General features: G+C 42.3%; 2 protein-coding genes across 4 annotated transcripts; one reads left to right on the plus strand and one right to left on the minus strand.

Moving 5' to 3' along the window:
* Positions 1 to 5,983: 5,983 nt before the first annotated feature.
* Positions 5,984 to 9,520, plus strand: LOC132954067 (immunoglobulin lambda-1 light chain-like). 2 transcript variants are annotated; one of them, XM_061026515.1, is made up of 4 exons: positions 5,984 to 6,138; positions 6,231 to 6,556; positions 8,068 to 8,101; positions 8,895 to 9,520. In XM_061026515.1, exons 1-4 carry the CDS (start codon positions 6,099 to 6,101, stop codon positions 9,221 to 9,223), a joined length of 729 nt encoding a protein of 242 aa, XP_060882498.1. In that variant the 5' UTR covers positions 5,984 to 6,098; the 3' UTR covers positions 9,224 to 9,520. The 2 variants fall into 2 exon arrangements, with proteins under 2 accessions (XP_060882498.1, XP_060882499.1); XM_061026516.1 differs by lacking the exons at positions 5,984 to 6,138; positions 6,231 to 6,556 and adding exons at positions 7,226 to 7,335; positions 7,426 to 7,751.
* Positions 9,521 to 10,769: 1,249 nt separating this feature from the next.
* On the minus strand, positions 10,770 to 17,965 carry LOC132954065 (immunoglobulin lambda-1 light chain-like). Of its 2 annotated transcripts, none has more exons than XM_061026514.1 (4): positions 17,856 to 17,965; positions 17,438 to 17,767; positions 12,014 to 12,043; positions 10,770 to 11,306 (listed from the first exon to the last, which is right to left on the minus strand). In XM_061026514.1, exons 1-4 carry the CDS (start codon positions 17,893 to 17,895, stop codon positions 10,978 to 10,980), a joined length of 729 nt encoding a protein of 242 aa, XP_060882497.1. In that variant the 5' UTR covers positions 17,896 to 17,965; the 3' UTR covers positions 10,770 to 10,977. The 2 variants fall into 2 exon arrangements, with proteins under 2 accessions (XP_060882497.1, XP_060882496.1); XM_061026513.1 differs by lacking the exons at positions 17,438 to 17,767; positions 17,856 to 17,965 and adding exons at positions 15,579 to 15,908; positions 16,001 to 16,143.
* Between the last annotated feature and the right edge of the window lie 5,339 nt (positions 17,966 to 23,304).

Genomic DNA, 23,304 nt, shown 5'->3' on the forward strand with positions numbered 1-23,304 from the left:
GTGGTCACCAGCAGCCTCAGCGCCCAGCACAGCATCCTGGCCGTCATTCAGCCCAGGACTTTCGGGTCCCCGATCGCCTGCCCTCCAGGCTGCCTCGGACCTGGGATTCAAATCGCCAGGTCCTAAGGCCTTGGGGCCGACTGTTTTTCCCAGAAGCAGCTCAGCTACTGGGCTGCTTCAACACCAGATGCTTGGGTGGTTTGCACTCTAGCCCAGGGATACAGACTGCAGTTCCGATGCCGGCCCCCAGCCAATGGCCGGGTCAAGATGACCATCATAGGCAACCCGGCAAAAGCCCTTGCTCTCGACCAAGAGCTCTCTACCCTCTTGGTCAAGGATGCCATCGAGCCGGTAGACCCCGTGGCTCAGCCAGGGGGATACTACTCAACGTATTTCCTTGTCACAAAGAAGGACGGTGGACTTCGCTCTATTTTAGATCTGCGGGGTCTCAACAGGTTTGTAGCGTAATTAAGTTATTAAGATGTTATGTCTTTATTTAACCTTGGATTTAAAAGGGGGGGCATCACTTCCTGTTAAAGGAAGAAAATTACTTTAATGGTACAAGTTAATTAATTAATCAGTCAGTTTCATATCTTAAAAGAAGGAAGTTCTGGAAATGTTAAACAAGAAAACACACAGACAAAGTCCTGAATTTTATGTGTCAAATTTCATATAAAAAGGGGTAAACAATGAGGTATAGATGAAACAGATAAAGAATATGATTATTATGATCGGGATAAGGCAATTATAATGTATGGTGACATTATATATTTAGTAATGAGATAAGACGCGGTATTGTTTGAATGACTTGATCAGAAAATGGTCAAAAAGAAAAGGTTGATAAAGGAATTTTGGGATTCTATTTTGATTTAAAGGAGGGCTCTGAATAGACACGACTCACGACTTAATCTTCCAACACCCCTTGCCACCAGCAGTCTTACTGTGAGATGTGTTCAATTGAACTCCACCGGCTGGTCCCGCGTTTCAGTCTCTGGCAAGCGGTTCATTTCAGGCCCAGAGAGGTCCACGGGCCAGATTAGATGCCTTAACAACTTGGTCGGAGTATGCAGCTGGGATGGAGATTGTACGTCAGTTCAACAGTCTTCTCAGAAGAGGATCCAACAGGAAAAAAGAGTCTTTTGATTCGTCGATTTCCAATTCAGATTAACCGGATGGCCATCTCAATGAATCCAAACTAAGGAATTGGCGTTCAAAATTGAAGCGCAAAGACTTTAGAGAAGAAAGTTCAAAAGCCTTGCTTGAGCCAGAAAGAATTGATGTTTCCAAAAATTGTGCATGAAAATAAAAGTTTGGCAGAGTCGTCTCTACGGCACAAACTTAAAAGAAGGGATTCGGACGGAAGTCCGAAGAGAAGCGAGCAAGAGCTGAAGCTCAAACTTCAACCAAAACTAAAACAAAAACTAAATATCTGAGCTCAGTGTGAACTCTTATCAGCTGGATGGGACCTGTTGAATTGGGCAGCCCCCCGTCTGGCCAGTCTGAGGGCAGTGTACCTACCCGGAGAATGAAACCAGGTGGCAGATTTTCTGTCTCGGGGCAAGCCTTCTCCGGGGGAGTGGAGTTTACATCCGGAGGTGGTGCTCAGCATCTGGGACCACTTCGGCAGGTCAACAGTGGACCTCTTTGCTTCAGATGCAACAACTCAGTGCCCCCTCTGGTTCTCCCGAATAGAGGTAAACAGCCCTCTAGGTCAGGACGCCCTGGCTCACGACTGGCCAGGGGGTCCCCTCTATGCTTTCCCCCCGCTTCCGTTGATATAGGCGGTGCTTCAGAGGGTTCTCCAGGAGGGCCACAGGCTGCTCCTGGTGGCCCCCTTTTGGCCGGAGAGAACGTGGTTTCCCCTACTGTGCAGACTTTGTCACGGCCAACCACGGCGCCTCCCAGACAGGATGGACCTCCTGTCACAGATGGGGGGTCAGATCTGGCACCCCGACCCCGGTCGCCTTCAGTTGTGGGTGTGGCCTCTGCAGGGCCCGATTCACTGCTGAGAGATTGCTCGATCTCTGTTCGCAGGACTGTGTTGAACACCAGGGCGCGATCCACTCGCATTCAATACGAGAACAGGTGGCAGCAGTTCTCGGTCTGGTGATCGGGCAGGAATTTTGACCCTGAGCACTGCTCTGTGCCGTCAATCCTGGAGTTCTTGCAGTCACTCTTAGATGCTGGCTGCTCCCTCTCTACCCTGAGGGTTTATGTAGCTGCCATTTCCTCTCGACATGTTCGGGTAGACAACAACACTGTTGGGTGCCACAGGTTGGTTTCCCTCTTTTTGAGGGGGGCTATGAGGCTTCGTCCACCACAAGCCCAGAGAGCTCCGGCTTGGGACCTGCACCTTGTGCTTGACAATCTGTGTTTGCCTCCCTTCAAGCCCCTTGCGGAGGCAGATCTGCATTGGTTATCAGCAAAGACTGCTTTCCTCCTTGCCATTACCACAGCAAAGTGAGTGGGTGATCTCCATGCTTTGTCTGTTGATCCTGCGTGTCTGAGGTGGAGTCCAGATGACTCAGGGGTCACCTTGTGGCCGAGGGCCACGTTTCTACCTCAGGTTCTTTCAAGATCAAAACTTGATCAGCCGATACTGCTGGCACGGTTCAACCCCCCACCAGGGGAAGATGACAACAGGTCAGCGCTGCTCTGCCCAGTGCGGGCCTTACGAGCATATCTCAACTGTACTGCCGGTATGCGAAGATCAGACCAGTTATTTGTGTGTCATGGTGGTCCTAAGAGAGGCTGTGCTCTCTCGAAGCAATGGTTGTCCCACTGGATTGTGGATGTGATCAATCGGGCATATCAGGCAGCCGGTCGGCCATTGCCCTGAGAGGGGTGCCGCTGGAGGACATTTGTGCCGCGGCCTCTTAGGCATCGCCGAGCACCTTCACGAGGTTCTACAGAGTGAACATCCCTGACCCCCATCCACTGGGTGTGGTCCTGTTACAAGATTCATCAGCTTCAATGCAATGAGGTTGGTATGTGGGGATTCCTCATGACTATGTTGGTATGAGTCATCCAGTGCTTAAAGCACCGCCTCTGGTGGTCAGGAAGGCTGAAATAGAACGAAATTTACTTATGTAACTACGGTGAATGAATCCTGGATGACCGCCAGAGCTTCGGGTCACTCGTGTCTCATTCTCTCACTCATGGAATCATCGTATCTCGCGAGAAGATTCTGAAGGAACAGATCCTCTGATGACACCGGAAGATATAGACCTGTCGGGGTCATCAGGGGTCACATGTGACTTTGTTGGTATAGGTACTCGACCTGCGCATGCGCGATATGGTGTCATTCAGTGCTTAAAGCACCGCCTCTGGTGGTCATCCGGATTCAAAAAATACACTTTTTGCTGCTCTGATGTTCAACAATATTATCCTTGTCTTTGCATTAATTTAGGACACCCTGATCTAAAAATTACAATAAATTAACTTAAATTATAAATTACAATAAACAATGTAGGCTCAATCTAATAGTTTTGTTATAAGTCTACACTAATATAACTAAATTTATAACTAAAGAACAATCTAGGCTACATAAATATTTTGACAGAATGCATTAGCTACAAAAAAAAAGCCGTTTCCGCAAGATACCACTGAGTAAACATGGTAACACACAGTTCCTGTTTCCGTGTGAGAGAGGGAAGTTTGTCCCAAAGCTTGCCGCTGTATTTCTACCCTACACCTTGATGAAGGGGACTTCATTCAGCTGAGAGTGTGACTTCTAACAGAGTGCACTCCGTCACGGAGGGGGAGTGTGTAGGGGTTGGTTTGAAAAATGGCCTGTGTGTTTCCCTCTAGTGCTGATTGCCCTCATTGTCTTCACCTGTGTGCTTTGTCTCACCTGTGTTTGATTTCCCCTGTGTATTTAGTCTCAGTTTTCCTTCCTTCTTGTTGTCACTTCAATGTCAGATTTTCCCCTTGTCAGTGTACCAGATGTCTACGTGGCTTATTTTCTTCATTTAGATTTTTTTGTTAAGAAAGTACGTTTTTGGTTTTTGGTTTTGGGAGTTTGATCTTTTGTTAATAAATATTGTTTTTTGTTTTCTGCAATTGGGTTCCAGTTCCTTGTTTTTCATACGTGACAGACTGGCTGGAACAAGAAAAGGGAAATGGCAGAAACAGGGTTTCCTTAAATCTTTTATTTTCCTTAATCAATTTTGAAATTGAACCTATAAATAAGTAGAACTATGAGAATAGAATTATTGATAAATTGGATTTTGTTTTCCAGCATTGCTGGTTTGACTCCCATGTTGTCCTGTTCACATGTTGGACTGTGATTTTTAACATTCTTTACACTCTTAAGATCAAATGATTCCCACTGGTTGCCCACATGTGGTGCTTTACCTTAAATAACAGTGAGAGGTGTAGTTCATTATAGTGCACCATATACTTATTCATATGATTTGTTCATTAATCTGTTCAGAATGAAGTTGGGGAAACTCCCCCAAAACACCTGTCATAGTGTGATAAATGTATATATTGTAATAAAGCAAAGTTCTAGACCAGCTTTATAACCATTATGTTCCTTTATGTTTCTCACAACTCACAACAGCAGGATGAAGATTCAGGTGGTTTGATAAATGCTGCCACCTTGTGGCTAAAATTAACTTTGTATAAAAAGATAAATATTTCAAAGCTTTAAAACCATCATATTCATACACCATGCATATAGTACAAATAATATAAGCCAACATTTTCTGTAAAATATACAATCATATCATCTAATTTTTTGATACATCAGCATTTCTGGACAAGAAGACTAAGGTGTCTGTGGCCCTCTCCTCCTCGGCCCCTTAATAATCCCCCGTACAGGAACTCTCATCTGTGCTCGCAGTGGAGCCCTGAGTCCAACGCTGGGGGGAAGCCTCTGCACCGGCCCCGAGGCAGAGTGAATCTGTCGCTCCTTAGATCATCCACAAAACCCTCCACGCTGTCAAACTTCATCTTTTAGAGCGTTGAACTGCTTGTAGAGATCTCCCAGAGCATCTGACAGGGGCTGGATCCTTCACACAAGTAGAGATATGAAGGAAAGTACAAATGAATAAATGATTTTAAATGACTTCATGACCTGTCAAAGAGCTTTGGTACTTTGATTTTCCATGAGCTCACATTAAATTGGAACATTGTTTACTGGCAGAAGACAAGGAGAGCCAAGTCAAGTTGGCAACTTGAAAGTCAGGCCATGCTGTTAAGGAGGAACAGCCCCATCATCTGCAGGAAACATCAGGACAACAGAAATAAAGCATGGTAGTCCCTTAAGAGAAGATGAAAGTTTATAAAGAGCACATTTTTGACCAAAATCTCAGAAAAGACACCTACGAGTGAGCCAAAAAGTGAAATATTTTTAAAGAAAGGTTCAATGACTTGGAGTTATATAAATCACACAAGTGAAGAGAAAAGAAAAACAAACCATCTTGTGATGTTTGTGTTTTAAAATCATGACAAACACTATCACCTCCAAATGAATGTGACATGAATATGATATTAGTGTGTACAGAGTTAAAGGAACTTTAATATGATGTAGAAGAAGATCATGTTTGTGTCTCATTGTGAGTTTCTGTTGATTTTTATAACTAATAACAGAAATAACAGGACATATTTACAGCTCATAAAAAAGATTATGAAACATTTTTAATCAGCTCAACTAACAGAGATGGACTTTATGTTTTATACATAAACTTTTGTTGGACCCTCAGGTTATTTACTAGATTCAAAGAAGATCATCAGAACTCCAAAGAAAACAACAACATGACAAACAGGAACAAACAGACATAAATCCTGTCTGTTATTAATGAATGAAAACAGTGCTGAGTGTGTAAACTCCTCCTCTTCCTCCTCCTCCTCTTCTTCCTCCTCCTCCTCCTCCTCCTCTTCTCTCCTCAGTGTCTTTATAAGCTTCAGTGTCTCTTCTCCTCCTGCTCCTCCTCTTCCTCTTCCTCCTCCTCCTCCTCTTCTTCCTCCTCCTCCTCCTCCTCCTCTTCTCTCCTCAGTGTCTTTATAAGCTTCAGTGTCTCTTCTCCTCTCACTCCAACCCTGCTCACCTCTCAGCTGGACAGTAAGGGACGTTTACAGCACACACTGACAACATGCTGGGGACCCTGTGCACTCTCATCACTGCTCTAACATGTAAGGAGGCTGACTTACTGCAGCTTTGAGCTCATGTTGGATTCATCAGTCTGTGTGTTTCTCTTGACTCCATGTCATCTTGTTGTTTCCAGGTGTGAGTGCTGTGACGCTGGTGACACAGAAGCCTCCTGTTGTGACTCTGAGGAGAGGAGAGACAGCCACCATGGACTGTAACCTGGGGACTGTGACTAACAGTGGTGCTCGTTGGTACAAACAGATTCCAGGAGGAGTTCCTCAGTATATTATATTTTTTTATCATGGTGATAGCTCTCCCTTCTATGGCTCTGGTTTCTCCTCTCCAAAGTTCACATCCACTCATCAATCACAATCAGATTATCGTTTGATCATCAGCACTGTGGAGGAGAGAGACTCAGCAGTTTATTACTGTAGCACATGGGACGGCTCTGTCAATGAGTACGTATCACAGTGATTTACACCGTGATAAAAACCTCCTCACTGAACACTTCTGCTTTTTCACTCTCTGACACATTAACTAAAGCCCCCTGTAACTACCAACCAGTGTCCTCAGTGTATTCTTGATAGACCACTTTGATGTAAAAAAAAAACACTAACCATTTATTTATCATCAGTAAACATGAAGACATAACATATTTCAGTGTTTTCAGACTCTTTTTCTTTAAATTTCATGACACGTCATTTTGAAAACCATGAAGCCACCATTCAAATAGTTTTCTGTTTTATAGTATATGCTGTGTTTCTTTTAGTGAGAGTCTGTTAACACAATGACATCAAAAAGAAAACAAGAAAAAGTCAAATTCAACAATTAAGGTCAAAGAGAATTAAACATTTTTCATTATTAACTATGAATCCAAAAGAAATGACGGAATCAGGACATCAGCAAACTTCTTTAGTAAAGTGAAAACATGTTGGTTTGTAAACAACATGAAAAAGTATTTTAGAGATGATCCAAGATGATGTTAGAAATCTGCATGATGTGTTTAATTTATGAATGAAAACAGTGCTGAGTGTGTAAACTCCTCCTCTTCTTCCTCCTCCTCCTCCTCCTCTTCCTCCTCCTCCTCCTCTTCTCCTCTCCTCAGTGTCTTTATAAGCTTCAGTTTCTCTTCTCCTCACACTCCAACCCTGCTCACCTCTCAGTTGGACAGTAAGGGACGTTTACAGCACACACTGACAACATGCTGGGGACCCTGTGCACTCTCATCACTGCTCTAACATGTAAGAGATTCTTCTCAGTCCTTTCACACACCATCATTTCACACACAAACCTTTCACTCATGTCTTTTTCTGTGTGTGTGTGTGTTACAGATGTTGATGCAGTGATAGTGCTGACCCAGACGCCTGCTGTCCACACAGTTTCTACAGGACAACAAGTTGATCTTCAATGTAACATCCAGAGATATGATGGGAATTCTGTCAGGTGGTACAAACAGGTTCCTGGTGAAGCTCCTCAGTATGTTCTGAGCTTTCACTATTCTGGCAGTACACTTAGCTTTGGATCAGGATTCTCCTCAGACAGATTCAACTCTAAATCTTCATCAAACATAGATTATCAGTTCATCATAAAGAGAGCAGAGACAGGAGACTCTGCTCAGTATTTCTGTCAGACATGGGATGACTCTGCTTCTGAAGCTGTATCACAGTGATTTACACTGTGACAAAAACCTCAGTGACAGACTGACTGCAGCATACATGAGATGTTGACTAAGTCAATCCAAGAAAAGCAGAATAACTTGAACAAAACAAGAAAGGATACTAAACAAAGTGTTCTTCAGGGTGAAAAGAGTTTGATAAAAGTCCATCAGTGTTGTTGTAATGTGAGCAGACTGATGAAAGAATGACATGTTGACAGTGAAAGTTGGTCTCAACAGGATGTTTCAGTTCCACTCCCCTCATTAGTGAGAGTCAGGAGGTTTTTGTACAGCCATGTATACAAACTGAATCACTGTGGTATTCGGACAAGGCACCAAGCTGATTGTGACGAGTAAGTACTTTGAAACTCATCATGAAATCAGAGAGATTTGATCATTCTTATTCAAACTGATCAGTAATCATCATTTGTTATTTAACTCATTGTTCAGATAGATTTGTGTGTCAACAACAGACATTTATATTTAGTTCTCTTTCTGACACCAGACTATGTCTTGGAATGAAACGGAAAGCTTTCAAAAAGGTTTCAACATTTGTATGAAATAGTTTCTGTCAATTCTGAAGTATGTTGATGTTTGAGGAATGTTGAACAGTTAAGATCAAATTACAAAACGTGACAATTCATGTCCAAATATAAACGGCATGTTTGATCCTTTCTAAACCTTTGTTGAATCATCTCTAAAATGTTTCTTACAATGTGATATGAAGAATTCAAACTTCTAAACTTCTCGTGTTTCAAATGTTTAAAGTTTTTGATGAGTTAGTTTTTTAAATGAAAAACATGCTCTGGATTATTTCCTCATTTCTAAGTGTTAGATAGTTGGTTAGAAAAAAGAATTGAATTGTTATTTCAGGACAGTTGTTTCATATTTCACAAAGTGTCTTTATGATATTGTTACTGTCATAAAAAATGATCCTGATTGATGAATGACTCATCATTTTGATAATCATTTCATGATGTTTTTACATGGCAACATTCTTTACTGCAGCCTGTTTGTCAAACTGTGAACAAAACTAATGAGTTGATGATCTCTGTCATACTTTGTATTGAATGACTTCACTTGTACTCATGTGTTCAATGTCCTGTGTGTGTGTGTGTGTGTGTGTGTGTGTGTGTGTGTGTTCAGGCTCCAGCCTCTCTCCTCCTGTCCTCACAGTCTTCCCTCCGTCCAGTGCTGAGCTCCAGTCCAACAAAGCCTCTCTGGTCTGTCTGTCCACTCAGTCTGTGCCTTTTGCAGATGTGAGCTGGTCTGCTGCTGGGAGTCCAGTGAGCAGTGGGATCTCTACCAGCACGGCCGTTCAGCAACCAGACCAGACTTTCCAAATCAGCAGCTATCTGTCCATCCAGACGTCAGACTGGAACATGGACAAGGTCTACACATGTCGAGTGTCTTTGGGCTCCCAGACTTCAGAGAAAACCATCAACAAGTCCCACTGTTCCACTGAAGACCAGTAGAGGAGCAGAGGGACCATTTCTAATCTGCTTCTTGACTCTTTGTGCTGTTTGCTCATTACAAGGTTCACATCTTACAGTATATGTCTGCATGCTTGTAATACATGTTGTGTCTATCTGTCCATTAAACCTTCTCAAGTGTTAAGTTCCTCTGGGCTCCCACACCTCAGAGAAGAATTTGAACAAAGACGATGAATAGATTGATCAGCATTGTTTCATACATAACTGTTGGTGTGAACACAGCTTTGCTTTATTGTACATGGATTATTTGAAATAAAAGCATTCTTAATTAGATACAAATCTGTTGAGTTTATTTTGTCTTAGGTAAAATGTTTGTATGTATATACTCAAAGCAATCAGGAAAATACACACATCCAAATAAATAGGGCAGTTGCAGAGTCGACCCAAAAAAATCACTGAAGACAAATCAGACCGTCTGATGAGGAGTATAGTCGTGATCAAAATGTCACACTGGTGAAATACATTTCTGGTTTATTTAACCCCTGCAGTGCACAAGACGCTTTGTCTTTGTCTTTTGTATAAACTTATAGCTGATACAAAAACCTCTAAATCAATCAAATATGAATCTTAAGATAATTGACTGCACTTTAACTGACTCTTTTCAAACATGCACACATAAATGCATCAAGAGTTGTCTCCCCCTTGTGGTTGAAGTCAAGCCTTAGAGTTTTTTTCTTCCATATGTTATGTTTAAGAAAACCAATCTGTAAGTGATGACAGAATGTGATGTATTGAAGTACTTGTCATCCACTTACTGTTTGTCTGTGCATTTTTTTAACCCTTTAAAATAAAACAATTCTCCGTGCACAAGTATCTATGTTTCTGGATTTCATTTGTCAGAATCTACTTCAAGGCAGGTCCTGCAAAAAAGATTAAGCTATGATTAAATATACACAGCCTTATGGTGCCTTATAATCAGCATCAGTATGGTGCAGCTACTCAAAACTAAACCCTTAAAGGATTTAAATATGTAAAGATGATCAAAATTATTATTATTTTTTTTACATTTTAACTGATCCTACAAGTTTCTACATTTAAGGACATTGTTAAGGTATTTGTCTGATTAACCAATTGATCACAAATGAAACATCAGTGTGTTTCAGGTCAGAGACAGTTTTACAGTGAGCTGACCTTTGACCTCTTCATTTGCATGCAGCTATGAATAAGAAGAGGAGGCCTGCAGGTGCATCCTGAGGAGGAGGAGAGGGAGGAGCAGAGAGGTGATGCTTCACTGATGGAGGATGAAATCTCAGTTTCATTTGTTCATTTTATCTGATTATTCTAATAACACTTCCTATGCAAGAAACTAAAACTAGGCAAATATACAATAAACTGAAAAAGCTCTTTGTTGAGGCACAGGTTGACCTATTTAAAATAGAAGAATCTTCAAATACTGTTTTTTTATTTAAAGTAGACTGAATCAATGAAAATGTTTTTGTGTTGATTAATAACCTGTTGGTAAGACAAACATCAGTAATGAGGAAATAAACAGTTCAATCATTTTTTTTTTGTTATTTTTATTCATGAGTTCAATTAAAGAAAATTCTTCATTAATCACATTTTATATTGCATAATTAATGAATTTGTAGCAAGTTGCAAAGCTGATCCATCACCTCCACCTAGAGGTCACAACATGTATTACAAGCATGCAGACATATACTGTAAGATGTGAACCTTGTAATGAGCAAACAGCACAAAGAGTCAAGAAGCAGATTAGAAATGGTCCCTCTGCTCCTCTACTGGTCTTCAGTGGAACAGTGGGACTTGTTGATGGTTTTCTCTGAAGTCTGGGAGCCCAAAGACACTCGACATGTGTAGACCTTGTCCATGTTCCAGTCTGACGTCTGGATGGACAGATAGCTGCTGATTTGGAAAGTCTGGTCTGGTTGCTGAACGGCCGTGCTGGTAGAGATCCCACTGCTCACTGGACTCCCAGCAGCAGACCAGCTCACATCTGCAAAAGGCACAGACTGAGTGGACAGACAGACCAGAGAGGCTTTGTTGGACTGGAGCTCAGCACTGGACGGAGGGAAGACTGTGAGGACAGGAGGAGAGAGGCTGGAGCCTGAAACACACACACACACACACACACACACACACACACACACACACACACACACACACACACAGGACATTGAACACATGAGTACAAGTGAAGTCATTCAATACAAAGTATGACAGAGACCATCAACTCATTTTTTATGACAGTAACAATATCATAAAGACACTTTGTGAAATATGAAACAACTGTCCTGAAATAACAATTCAATTCTTTTTTCTAACCAACTATCTAACACTTAGAAATGAGGAAATAATCCAGAGCATGTTTTTCATTTAAAAAACTAACTCATCAAAAACTTTAAACATTTGAAACATGAGAAGTTTAGAAGTTTGAATTCTTCATATCACATTGTAAGAAACATTTTAGAGATGATTCAACAAAGGTTTAGAAAGGATCAAACATGCCGTTTATATTTGGACATGAATTGTCACATTTTGTAATTTGATCTTAACTGTTCAACATTCCTCAAACATCAACATACTTCAGAATTGACAGAAACTATTTCATACAAATGTTGAAACCTTTTTGAAAGCTTTCCGTTTCATTCCAAGACATAGTCTGGTGTCAGAAAGAGAACTAAATATAAATGTCTGTTGTTGACACACAAATCTATCTGAACAATGAGTTAAATAACAAATGATGATTACTGATCAGTTTGAATAAGAATGATCAAATCTCTCTGATTTCATGATGAGTTTCAAAGTACTTACTCGTCACAATCAGCTTGGTGCCTTGTCCGAATACCACAGTGATTCAGTTTGTATACATGGCTGTACAAAAACCTCCTGACTCTCACTAATGAGGGGAGTGGAACTGAAACATCCTGTTGAGACCAACTTTCACTGTCAACATGTCATTCTTTCATCAGTCTGCTCACATTACAACAACACTGATGGACTTTTATCAAACTCTTTTCACCCTGAAGAACACTTTGTTTAGTATCCTTTCTTGTTTTGTTCAAGTTTCTTCATGATTGTACCAAAAAGAAACCTTTATAACACGATGTAAATGTGAATAGAGTTCTATGAAGAGGTGCTCGTTGATAATGAATCAATTTTGTTGCTGTGAAATTCACAACCTAGAAACAGAAGCTTTTCAAGTCTGAATTGTATGTTGGACAGGGCCTCTCTGTTTGGAGATCTCTCCCGTGCATGTGTGGGCTCTCTCCAGGTACTCTGGATTCCTCCCACAGTCCAGACATGCTCGTTAGGTCAATTGGTGACTCTACATTGCCAGTAGTTTCCATCTGTCTTCATGGATAAAGGTAAAGTGCATTTTCATAAAATGGTATGTTGAGTACAAAAAAGGGTTACTTTTCTTAAACACAACAAATCAAACAAGAGAAATGTATAAATAAATTCTTGTAAAGGTGGTTTATCGACTTACTTTCTACATGTGTTGGTGTCTCATATTCTGTGAAGTGTAAAATCTTCTCTGCATGAACACAAGACATAACGAAGAGACTGCTGCTACAGAAAATACAACACCATAGTAAAGAACACACAAACACACACAATGACAAGGTGAGAATGTGTGTGTGTTTGTGTGTATTAAATCAATTGTTTCCTAATCAATGTGAAACACTGTCACTAACCCAGTGATTGTATGCCTGTGAATTAGACAGAACATACAGAGAGAACATGTCAGTATCACAATTCCTCTCTTTGGACAGACAGTGACTGAAGACTGCAGCACATGTGAAGGTGGTCAAAAAAAAGCAAACTGTCTGCTGCTCCAGATCTCCTCTACTATAACACTTCAAATGAAACCTGGTATGTGATCCTGTGGTCCCAGCCTGACTCACACAGACCCTGTGTCAGGAGAACTGGTAGATGTCTAGACTCTGTGCAACATGCAACAAGCTGCAGTCTATACTGAGCAGTAAGCTGGATGTGAAGTATATTTTTTTCAAATAAATATACTGGACAAACTCCAGTCAGGTTGATGGACTGAAACTCCCCCTGATCTTATAAGACAGCAGACAGGACGGGTAAAAGGAAGAGATGACACCTCTTTAAAACAACATGTTCAGAAGGTGTTTGGTTCTCTTCATCAGTCTGCTCAGGCTCAATCTAAGATCACTAAATGGTATTACATTTTAATCAAGGCATATCATGCAACTGAAACTCTTTTCTTTGTGTTTCTGTTTCATGTAGATCTTCTCTGTGAGGTCAGCTGGTGGGGGGGGGGGGGGGGGGGGGGGTGGCAGACAAGGTTACAGACAGTTTGTTTGTCAGATAAGAGAAGCACATTTGAGAAGTTCAGAAAAACACAGCAAGCGTTCCTTTGAATCTATCTGCTCAGGGAATGTAGACATGTTGTGTTTTTGCATCAGTTCTGGACCTGTTGATGAACGTGTGAGACAAGTAAGAGCTGACTCAAAGAACAGGAGACACAACATGATAATTCTTTTACCAGAGAATATTTAACCAACATTGAAAAAATTAATTAAAAAGATTAATAATAGTGTATTGAAATGTAGGCATTGTAATATTAATAGTGTTGAATTTCTTTTGTGGCTTCATTGTGGTCAAAGTTAAGTGCAGTGACAATCTCTTTGCTCGTCCTTGTTCTTCACTTTTTTTTGTCACAAATTGCTGTATGTTGCAAATTTAAAAAAGAGCATGAAACAAATACTGACATTTGTGATTTCTTTATGTTTGTTAATGAGACACATTTGTTAGTTTTTTTCCATCTAAATGGTATTTTTAGAATATATTGAGGACACTGTTTGACAGTAATGATACGTTGTGTGTAGTGTATTTACAGCAAGCATTATTCAGTGTGAAAGAGAGTCAAAAAGCAGAAGTAGTTAGTGAGGAGGTTTTTGTCACAGTGTAAATCACTGTGATACGTACTCCTTAGCAGAGTGATCCCATGTCTGACAGAAATACTGAGCAGAGTCTCCTGTCTCTGCTCTCTTTATGATGAACTGATAATCTATGTTTGATGAAGATTTAGAGTTGAATCTGTCTGAGGAGAATCCTGATCCAAAGCTAGGTGAGCTGTGAGAGTGGTAAAATCTCAGAACATACTGAGGAGCTTCACCAGGAACCTGTTTGTACCACCTGACAGAATATCCATCATCTCTCTGGATGTTACATTGAAGATCAACTTGTTGTCCTGTAGAAACTGTGTGGACAGCAGGCGTCTGGGTCAGCACTATCACTGCATCAACATCTGTAACACACACACAGAGAAAAAGACATGAGTGAAAGGTTTGTGTGTGAAATGATGGTGTGTGAAAGGACTGAGAAGAATCTCTTACATGTTAGAGCAGTGATGAGAGTGCACAGGGTCCCCAGCATGTTGTCAGTGTGTGCTGTAAACGTCCCTTACTGTCCAGCTGAGAGGTGAGCAGGGTTGGAGTGTGAGGAGAAGAGACACTGAAGCTTATAAAGACACTGAGGAGAGGAGAAGAGGAGGAGGAAGAGGAGGAGGAGGAGGAAGAGGAGGAGGAGGAAGAGGAGGAGGAGGAGGAGTTTACACACTCAGCACTGTTTTCATTCATTAATAACAGACAGGATTTATGTCTGTTTGTTCCTGTTTGTCATGTTGTTGTTTTCTTTGGAGTTCTGATGATCTTCTTTGAATCTAGTAAATAACCTGAGGGTCCAACAAAAGTTTATGTATAAAACATAAAGTCCATCTCTGTTAGTTGAGCTGATTAAAAATGTTTCATCTTTTTTATGAGCTGTAAATCTGTCCTGTTATTTCTGTTATTAGTTATAAAAATCAACAGAAACTCATAATGAGACACAAACATGATCTTCTTCTACATCGTATTAAAGTTCCTTTAACTCTGTACACACTAATATCATATTCATGTCACATTCATTTGGAGGTGATAGTGTTTGTCATGATTTTAAAACACAAACATCACAAGATGGTTTGTTTTTCTTTTCTCTTCACTTGTGTGATTTATATTCTAAATACAAGCTCCTCTTGGTTTTCAATGTTTCCAGAGATAAAGAATGAATCTGTGTGTTTCTCTTTATTTATCAATCAGTGGGGTATTTCTGCACTGAGCTCAGTCCAACTGTTTATATCAACATGAAGAAAAGATGAACATAGACACTGACTAAAGTTTTTTCTTCTTATGTGTAGTAATAAATGAGATGAGGTTTCTGTCCTTTAAGAATACATTTAGGACACTTGTTGGATGTCATTACAAATTCTTGAGTAGAGCAGTTACAAGGAGCGTTAGACGTGAAAGAGAGTCAAAAAGCAGAAGTGTTCAGTGAGGAGGTTTTTGTCACGGTGTAAATCACTGTGATACGATCTCACTGACAGAGCTGTCCCATGTCTGACAGTAATAAACTGCTGAGTCTCTCTCCTCCACAGTGCTGATGATCAAACGATAATCTGATTGTGACTGATGAGTGTATGTGAACTTTGGAGAGGAGAAACCAGAGCCATAGCTTGGAGAGCTCCAGCTGTGATAGTTGCTCAGAATAAACTGAGGAACTCCTCCTGGAATCTGTTTGTACCAACGAGCAGCACTGTTAGTCACAGTCCCCAGGTTACAGTCCATGGTGGCTGTCTCTCCTCTCCTCAGAGTCACAACAGGAGGCTTCTGTGTCACCAGCGTCACAGCACTCACACCTGGAAACAACAAGATGACATGGAGTCAAGAGAAACACACAGACTGATGAATCCAACATGAGCTCAAAGCTGCAGTAAGTCAGCCTCCTTACATGTTAGAGCAGTGATGAGAGTGCACAGGGTCCCCAGCATGTTGTCAGTGTGTGCTGTAAACGTCCCTTACTGTCCAGCTGAGAGGTGAGCAGGGTTGGAGTGAGAGGAGAAGAGACACTGAAGCTTATAAAGACACTGAGGAGAGTAGAAGAGGAGGAGGAGGAGGAGGAGGAGGAGGAGGAAGAGGAAGAGGAGGAGGAGGAAGAGGAGGAGGAGGAGGAGGAAGAGGAAGAGGAGGAGGAGGAAGAGGAGGAAGAGGAGGAGGAAGAGGAGGAGGAGGGGGAGAAGGAGGAGGAGGAAGAGACACTGAAGCTTATAAAGACACTGAGGAGAGGAGAAGAGGAGGAGGAGAAGAGGAGGAGGAAGAGGAGGAGAAGAGGCGGAGGAGGAGGAAGAGGAGGAGAAGAGGAGGAGGAGGAGGAGTTTTCACACTCAGCACTGTTTTCATTCATTAATAACAGACATGGTTTATTTCTGTTTGTTCCTGTTTGTCATGTTGTTGTTCCTGTTGTCTTTAGATGCCTCCTCATGTCTTTGAGATCAGTGTTCATGATCTAATGAAGAAATAAAGTCTACATGATTTGAAGTGTAATGTGTTCTCACACTTGTATATTTGAGTTTGTACAGTAAACAGGTTGAGTATAAAGAATGTTTCTGATTGAACATTTCTCAGGTTATCTCACTTTCGTCACACTTCTCATCAAATGTTCTCTCTCTAAGAAATCATCTTCTGTTATTATATTGACTCTTGAGATTGTAAACACATCATTCCTGTGATTCTGTGACATGTTTCCAACATCATGAAGTTTGTCTCTTCTTCTTCTTCTCTTTCTAAAGTGAACTTTGACACACTTTTCTGTTTCCAGACAAACATTTGGCCTGAGGCTGAAGGATGAATCAAACAGAATCAGGATTTCATCAGTCTAATCAAACAATGTGAAATCTCTTCTCTGAGCTTTAAACAGCCTCATGGTCATTCATTTTGTAGTCGTTACAGTTCAAATTATTTTGATTAACTTGATGAATTTAAAGAAAACAATCATATGAATGTTTTTTTTTCTTTCTTATTTCCTTGTGTGCTTTATATTCTAAATGCCAGCTGCTCTTTTTTTTTATGTTTCCAGAGGTAAAGAATTCATCTCTTTGCTCGTCCTTGTTTTTCACTTTTTTTGTCACAAATTGCTGTATGTTGCAAATTTAAAAAACAGCATGAAACAAATACTGACATTTGTGATTTCTTTATGTTTGTTAATGAGACACATTTGTTAGTTTTTTTTCCATCTAAATGGTATTTTTAGAATATATTGAGGACACTGTTTGACAGTAATGATACGTTGTGTGTAGTGTATTTACAGCGAGCATTATTCAGTGTGAGAGAGAGTCAAAAAGCAGAAGTAGTTAGTGAGGAGGTTTTTGTCACAGTGTAAATCACTGTGATACGTTCTCCTTAGCAGAGTTATCCCATGTCTGACAGAAATACTGAGCAGAGTCTCCTGTCTCTGCTCTCTTTATGATGAACTGATAATCTATGTCTGATGAAGATTTAGAGTTGAATCTGTCTGAGGAGAATCCTGATCCAAAGCTAGGTGAGCTGTGAGAGTGGTAAAATCTCAGAACATACTGAGGAGCTTCACCAGGAACCTGTTTGTACCACCTGACAGAATATCCATCAGCTCTCTGGATGTTACATTGAAGATCAACTTGTTGTCCTGTAGAAACTGTGTGGACAGCAGGCGTCTGGGTCAGCACTATCACTGCATCAACATCTGTAACACACACACAGAGAAAAAGACATGAGTGAAAGGTTTGTGTGTGAAATGATGGTGTGTGAAAGGACTGAGAAGAATCTCTTACATGTTAGAGCAGTGATGAGAGTGCACAGGGTCCCCAGCATGTTGTCAGTGTGTGCTGTAAACGTCCCTTACTGTCCAACTGAGAGGTGAGCAGGGTTGGAGTGTGAGGAGAAGAGACACTGAAGCTTATAAAGACACTGAGGAGAGAAGAGGAGGAGGAGGAGGAGGAGGAGGAAGAGGAGGAGGAGGAAGAGGAGGAGGAGGAGGAGGAGGAGGAGGAGGAGTTCAGCTCAAAGCTTTGAGCTCAAAGCTGCAGTAAGTCAGCCTCCTTACATGTTAGAGCAGTGATGAGAGTGCACAGGGTCCCCAGCATGTTGTCAGTGTGTGCTGAGAATGGCCTTGGAACTTGAAAAGTGAGCTCACTGCTGACAGATTAGAGGCTTTGGAGGATGAGGAGAGGAGGTGCTGGAGGAGCCATTTAATACAGCACAGAGACTGAGAGTGAGTGACAGGAGGAGGAGCTTTGATTCAATCTAACTGTTTTTTTTTCTGCCTCACTAGAAAACTCAAATATATACAGTGTATTACTGCAAAGTTTACAATGAGAGTGAATCTGTATTGTCTCTTATAAATGTATATGTTCTATATTTAAAGGTAGTTTGCCAATATATCTCTGAATCACTTGTGACATGTTAACATGCGGCCTGTAAATATGTACAATATTAAAAACCCAAACTTTTGAATTATTATTCATTAAAACATCAGCATGTTTCCAGTCAAGCATAAAGTAACAGAAAGGTCCTCAACCCCTAATTTACATGAGGTCGAATGAGGACACGAGGCTTGCAGGTGCATCCTGTAGATGAGAGAGGGAGACGTTACAGAATGAATACTCACTTCTGCTGAAGTCAAGACTTGCAAATCGTGTGTGTGTGTGTGTGTGTGTGTGTGTGTGTGTGTGTGTGTGTGTGTGTGTGTGTGTGTGTGTGTGTGTGTGTGTGTGTGTGTGTGTGTGTGTGTGTGTGTGTGTTTGTGTCTATAAGAATAATCCACTGCTCACTCTGTCCTCCTATTATTAATCAAGTGCTGCCCTCTAGTGTACTGTAGGCTATAAAGATAAAGATAAACTTTATTGATCCCCGTGGGGGAAATTTGTGCATTACAGCAGCTCCAGAAAACAGGGGACAGGAATAGAATTATTAAAAATAAAAATAGAAGTTAAAATCAAATCAAACATATTTACATTCAGTTAAATAAAAAAATACAATAATGTATAATTACACAGTAACTACACAGGAAAAGGGTTTTGTTCTGAAAAAAACACACACAGTGTGTAGCATGAGGTGGTGATGTTGTTAAAGAGTCTGATTAAACAGTCTGACTGCAGATGGGATGAACGACCTGCGGTAGCGCTCTGTCTTGCAGGGTGGGTGTCTGAGTCTGCTGCTGAAGGAGCTGCTCAGGGCCCCCACAGTGTCATGTAGGGGGTGAGAGGGGTTGTCCATGATGGATGTCAGCTTCACTAGCATCCTCCTCTCACCCACCTCCTCTACAGAGTCCAGAGGACAGTCCAAGACAGAACTGGCCCTCCTGACCAGTCTGTTCAGTCTCTTCCTGTCTCTCTCTGTGCTCCCTCCTCCCCAGCAGACCACTGCATAGAAAAGTGCAGACGCCACCACAGTGTCATAAAAAGTCCGTAGCAGAGTCCTGCACACTCCAAAGGACCTCAGTCGTCTCAGCAGGTGAAGTCGACATTGGCCCTTCTTGTACAGGACGTTGGTGTTGTGTTTATTTCCCCATAGGGATTGTCATGAAGTTGTGCAGATTGACCACATAAAGACAGTGTGTGCTGAGGATGACGTGGGAAAAGTTAAAGGAAAAAAATAATATATGGGCTAGTAACTTGAGGGTTGGCCCGGTTCAAGTCCCCGTTGGATCAAAGGAATAGAGTTTGGTTGTTTTACTTTCCTCGACCAAAAAGGCACTGGACCCCAAAAACTGCTCAGTTGTGCTTTTGTTCAAACACTTCACTCTGGTATCTCTCCATCAGTGCATGTCGAGAGGTTCATGTTTGTGCGTGTGTGTGTGTGTGTGTGTGTGTGTGTGTGTGTTTATAATCCTGGTTTAAGTATGTTCACCTTTAGTCTATCTACTTCTTCTAATTTATAATAAACAGAGAGTGGCAGTTTCATTCCTTTTCATTTAATATGCAGAGTCTCTTTACTTTTGTCTTCAATGTGTGTGTATAAATCTTTGTTTTGACAATGTGTTAAAACGTTGGTTTTAATGCCATGGCATTGTTACTACCAGCTACCCACTTACATTTAATCAACCAATCAGTATGCTTAGTGACCTGTTATTAATTACATGTCAGTGCTCAGTCCACGGACTTTATCATGTCCTGAATAAGATCAAACTGAGAATATTGTATAAATTGTTTTCCACATGAACCAAAGTGTTTTGTTTTATTCTGACTGTGTCATGATTTGGTCTGGTTTAGTTTTGTATTTTGTGTATTTCAGAGTTTAGATTTATTTTTTTTGCTTTAGTTCTCATTCTTCTGGTGTTGCTTGTTTCCCTTGTGTGTTATCTTAATGTTTCCTAGTTTAGTCTTTGGTGTTTTTATTTTGTAATTTCTTATCCTTGTGTTTCTCTGTACTAGTATTGTTAAATTATAATCCTTCCTGACCGCCAGAGGCGGTGCTTTAAGCACTGAATGATACCATATCGAGCATGCGCAGGTCGAGTAGCTATACCAATAAAGTCTCATGTGACCCCTGATGACCCCGACAGGTCTATATCTTCCGGTGTCATCATCAGAGGATCTGTTCCTTTACATCTTCTCGCTCGCAGGTGGTCGGTAGCACTTTAGCTTGTCGCTTGTAGCCCTGTCGGAGTTGCGGTGCTTCAGTCGCCCTCCAAGGGCTGTGACGAGCTTGGCCTTTCGGCGTTTTTTCCTTGGATAGTGATCCCTAAGGTTTGTCGCCAACATAATTGTGAGTATCACAGTTTTTTGTTGTTGCTGAAGTTTGTGTGTTTTCGCCACATCCAGCGTACTTTAGTTTCTGTTTGTTACGGTTAGCAACGTTGTGTCCGACGGAGCTAACCGCTAACGGCGTGTGGCAGCAACTCGGTTGCGCTTGTGTTGTTTTGTTGACAGCACTTATTGTTTAAGGATCACGTTTTTGCTTGTGTTAACTGTTAGTACCGGCAGCACCTGTTGTTGGTGCCTGCCCTTTTTTTTGCGGCGTGGAGGCGGCGTTTGCGCTCCTACCCCCCATTAAGTTTTGCCTCGTTGTCGTTTGGTTGAAGTGCTTCCGCTTATAGACAACTAGTGGTGGCCACTGTGTTTCTCCCTGTTTATTCTGTCATATACCTTTTGTCGGTGAAGGCAGTGTGTTCGCTCCCTCTCCCTTCATGGGTGCGTCCTGTTTGGTTGGCTGTTCATCAGATCACCTTGTTGGGGAGGCTGTGTTTACTCTTCCCCGTTCCCAGCTTGTTGTTGTGTCCTCAGTCAGTGCTGGCTATGTTGGGCAATCACGATCTGTCTGAGGATCCCTGCATGAACTGCAGCTACATGCCTCGGACCATGAGCGCTGCTCAACTGTCTGAGGTGGAGGAACTTCTGGGGGGGTGAGCTCGCCAGTTTATTTGTCTCCTCCTCAGCTGACTCTGGCTCAGGGGCCGGTTACGATCCCTCCTGGCTGGTTGAAGCGTAGAGCTGCTGAGACTGTGGGCGCCTCTAACTGGAAGCAGTCCAAGCACGCTTCCAGGGTGGACCAGCTTACGGCAGAGCTAGATCAGATGAAGGCTGCCTTTTTCACAAGGCAGACTGAGGCGAGTAGGGTCAGTGTGGTCCCGCATGCTCCTCCTACAGTTATTGAGGAGGACATCCTCTCAATGGCAGCATCTGCCACAGAGTTTGGAGAGTATGGAGGGGATGCACCCTCTCAAGAGGGGGCTTCTCAGGCCTCAGTGGCTGGCTCCCGTTCTTCTGCCCTCAGCTCCGGACGGTGCTCGGTGGATGACTCCATGGGGGCCCTCATTCATAGGGCCCTGGCTCGTCTGCAGCTGGACCCTCCTCAGCCAGAGCTGCCCCCGGTGAGTGCCTTTTTTAGGCGCAGTACAGCCCCAGCTACCTTCACGGTGCCGCCCTGGGAGGAGTACCTGAGAGAGTCCCACGCTACCTCAGATGGTCGGGCTCTTGCAGCTATGCAGGATGTGGCCAAGTTCGGGTTGGGCCACATGCCAGTCATTGCGGCTCTTATTGTTTCTCCCGATGAGGCCCTTAGGCGGGATGCGCTGTGTCCCCGACCTCAATGCAGCTCTAGAGGCTCTTGAACGGTCTATTCAGGCTAGACAGACCAGGCAGCAGCTCTCTGGTCTCAGCAGGAGCTTGCCTCCCCATGTTAGGCCTAGGAGTACTATGGCCCCTTCTCAGCGGCGGTTTCAGTCTCCAGCTGGTGCCAGTGGTCACCAGCAGCCTCAGCGCCCAGCACAGCATCCTGGCCGTCATTCAGCCCAGGACTTTCGGGTCCCCGATCGCCTGCCCTCCAGGCAGCCTCGGACCTGGGATTCAAATCGCCAGGTCCTAAGGCCTTGGGGCCGACTGTTTTTCCCAGAAGCAGCTCAGCTACTGGGCTGCTTCAACACCAGATGCTTGGGTGGTTTGCACTCTAGCCCAGGGATACAGACTGCAGTTCCGATGCCGGCCCCCAGCCAATGGCCGGGTCAAGATGACCATCATAGGCAACCCGTCAAAAGCCCTTGCTCTCGACCAAGAGCTCTCTACCCTCTTGGTCAAGGATGCCATCGAGCCGGTAGACCCCGTGGCTCAGCCAGGGGGATACTACTCAACGTATTTCCTTGTCACAAAGAAGGACGGTGGACTTCGCTCTATTTTAGATCTGTGGGGTCTCAACAGGTTTGTAGCGTAATTAAGTTATTAAGATGTTATGTCTTTATTTAACCTTGGATTTAAAAGGGGGGGCACCACTTCCTGTTAAAGGAAGAAAATTACTTTAATGGTACAAGTTAATTAATTAATCAGTCAGTTTCATATCTTAAAAGAAGGAAGTTCTGGAAATGTTAAACAAGAAAACACACAGACAAAGTCCTGAATTTTATGTGTAAAATTTCATATAAAAAGGGGTAAACAATGAGGTATAGATGAAACAGATAAAGAATATGATTATTATGATCGGGATAAGGCAATTATAATGTATGGTGACATTATATATTTAGTAATGAGATAAGACGCGGTATTGTTTGAATGACTTGATCAGAAAATGGTCAAAAAGAAAAGGTTGATAAAGGAATTTTGGGATTCTATTTTGATTTAAAGGAGGGCTCTGAATAGACACGACTCACGACTTAATCTTCCAACACCCCTTGCCACCAGCAGTCTTACTGTGAGATGTGTTCAATTGAACTCCACCGGCTGGTCCCGCGTTTCAGTCTCTGGCAAGCGGTTCATTTCAGGCCCAGAGAGGTCCACGGGCCAGATTAGA

Source organism: Labrus mixtus, chromosome 20 (assembly GCF_963584025.1).
Source record: "Labrus mixtus chromosome 20, fLabMix1.1, whole genome shotgun sequence".
Lineage (NCBI taxonomy): Eukaryota > Metazoa > Chordata > Actinopteri > Labriformes > Labridae > Labrus > Labrus mixtus.

Bases quoted from the DNA above. Each gene is read 5' to 3' on its own strand.
- LOC132954065 (XM_061026514.1), bottom strand. From the start codon at position 17,895: ATGCTGGGGACCCTGTGCACTCTCATCACTGCTCTAACAT. The intron at 17,768-17,855 runs GTAAGAGATTCT...TGTGTGTTACAG, and splicing joins TCTCATCACTGCTCTAACAT to ATGTTGATGCAGTGATAGTG. The intron at 12,044-17,437 runs CACAGTGATTTA...TCACTGTGGTAT, and splicing joins CTCTGCTAAGGAGAACGTAT to TCGGACAAGGCACCAAGCTG.
- LOC132954067 (XM_061026515.1), top strand. From the start codon at position 6,099: ATGCTGGGGACCCTGTGCACTCTCATCACTGCTCTAACAT. The intron at 6,139-6,230 runs GTAAGGAGGCTG...TGTTGTTTCCAG, and splicing joins TCTCATCACTGCTCTAACAT to GTGTGAGTGCTGTGACGCTG. The intron at 8,102-8,894 runs GTAAGTACTTTG...GTGTGTGTTCAG, and splicing joins CACCAAGCTGATTGTGACGA to GCTCCAGCCTCTCTCCTCCT.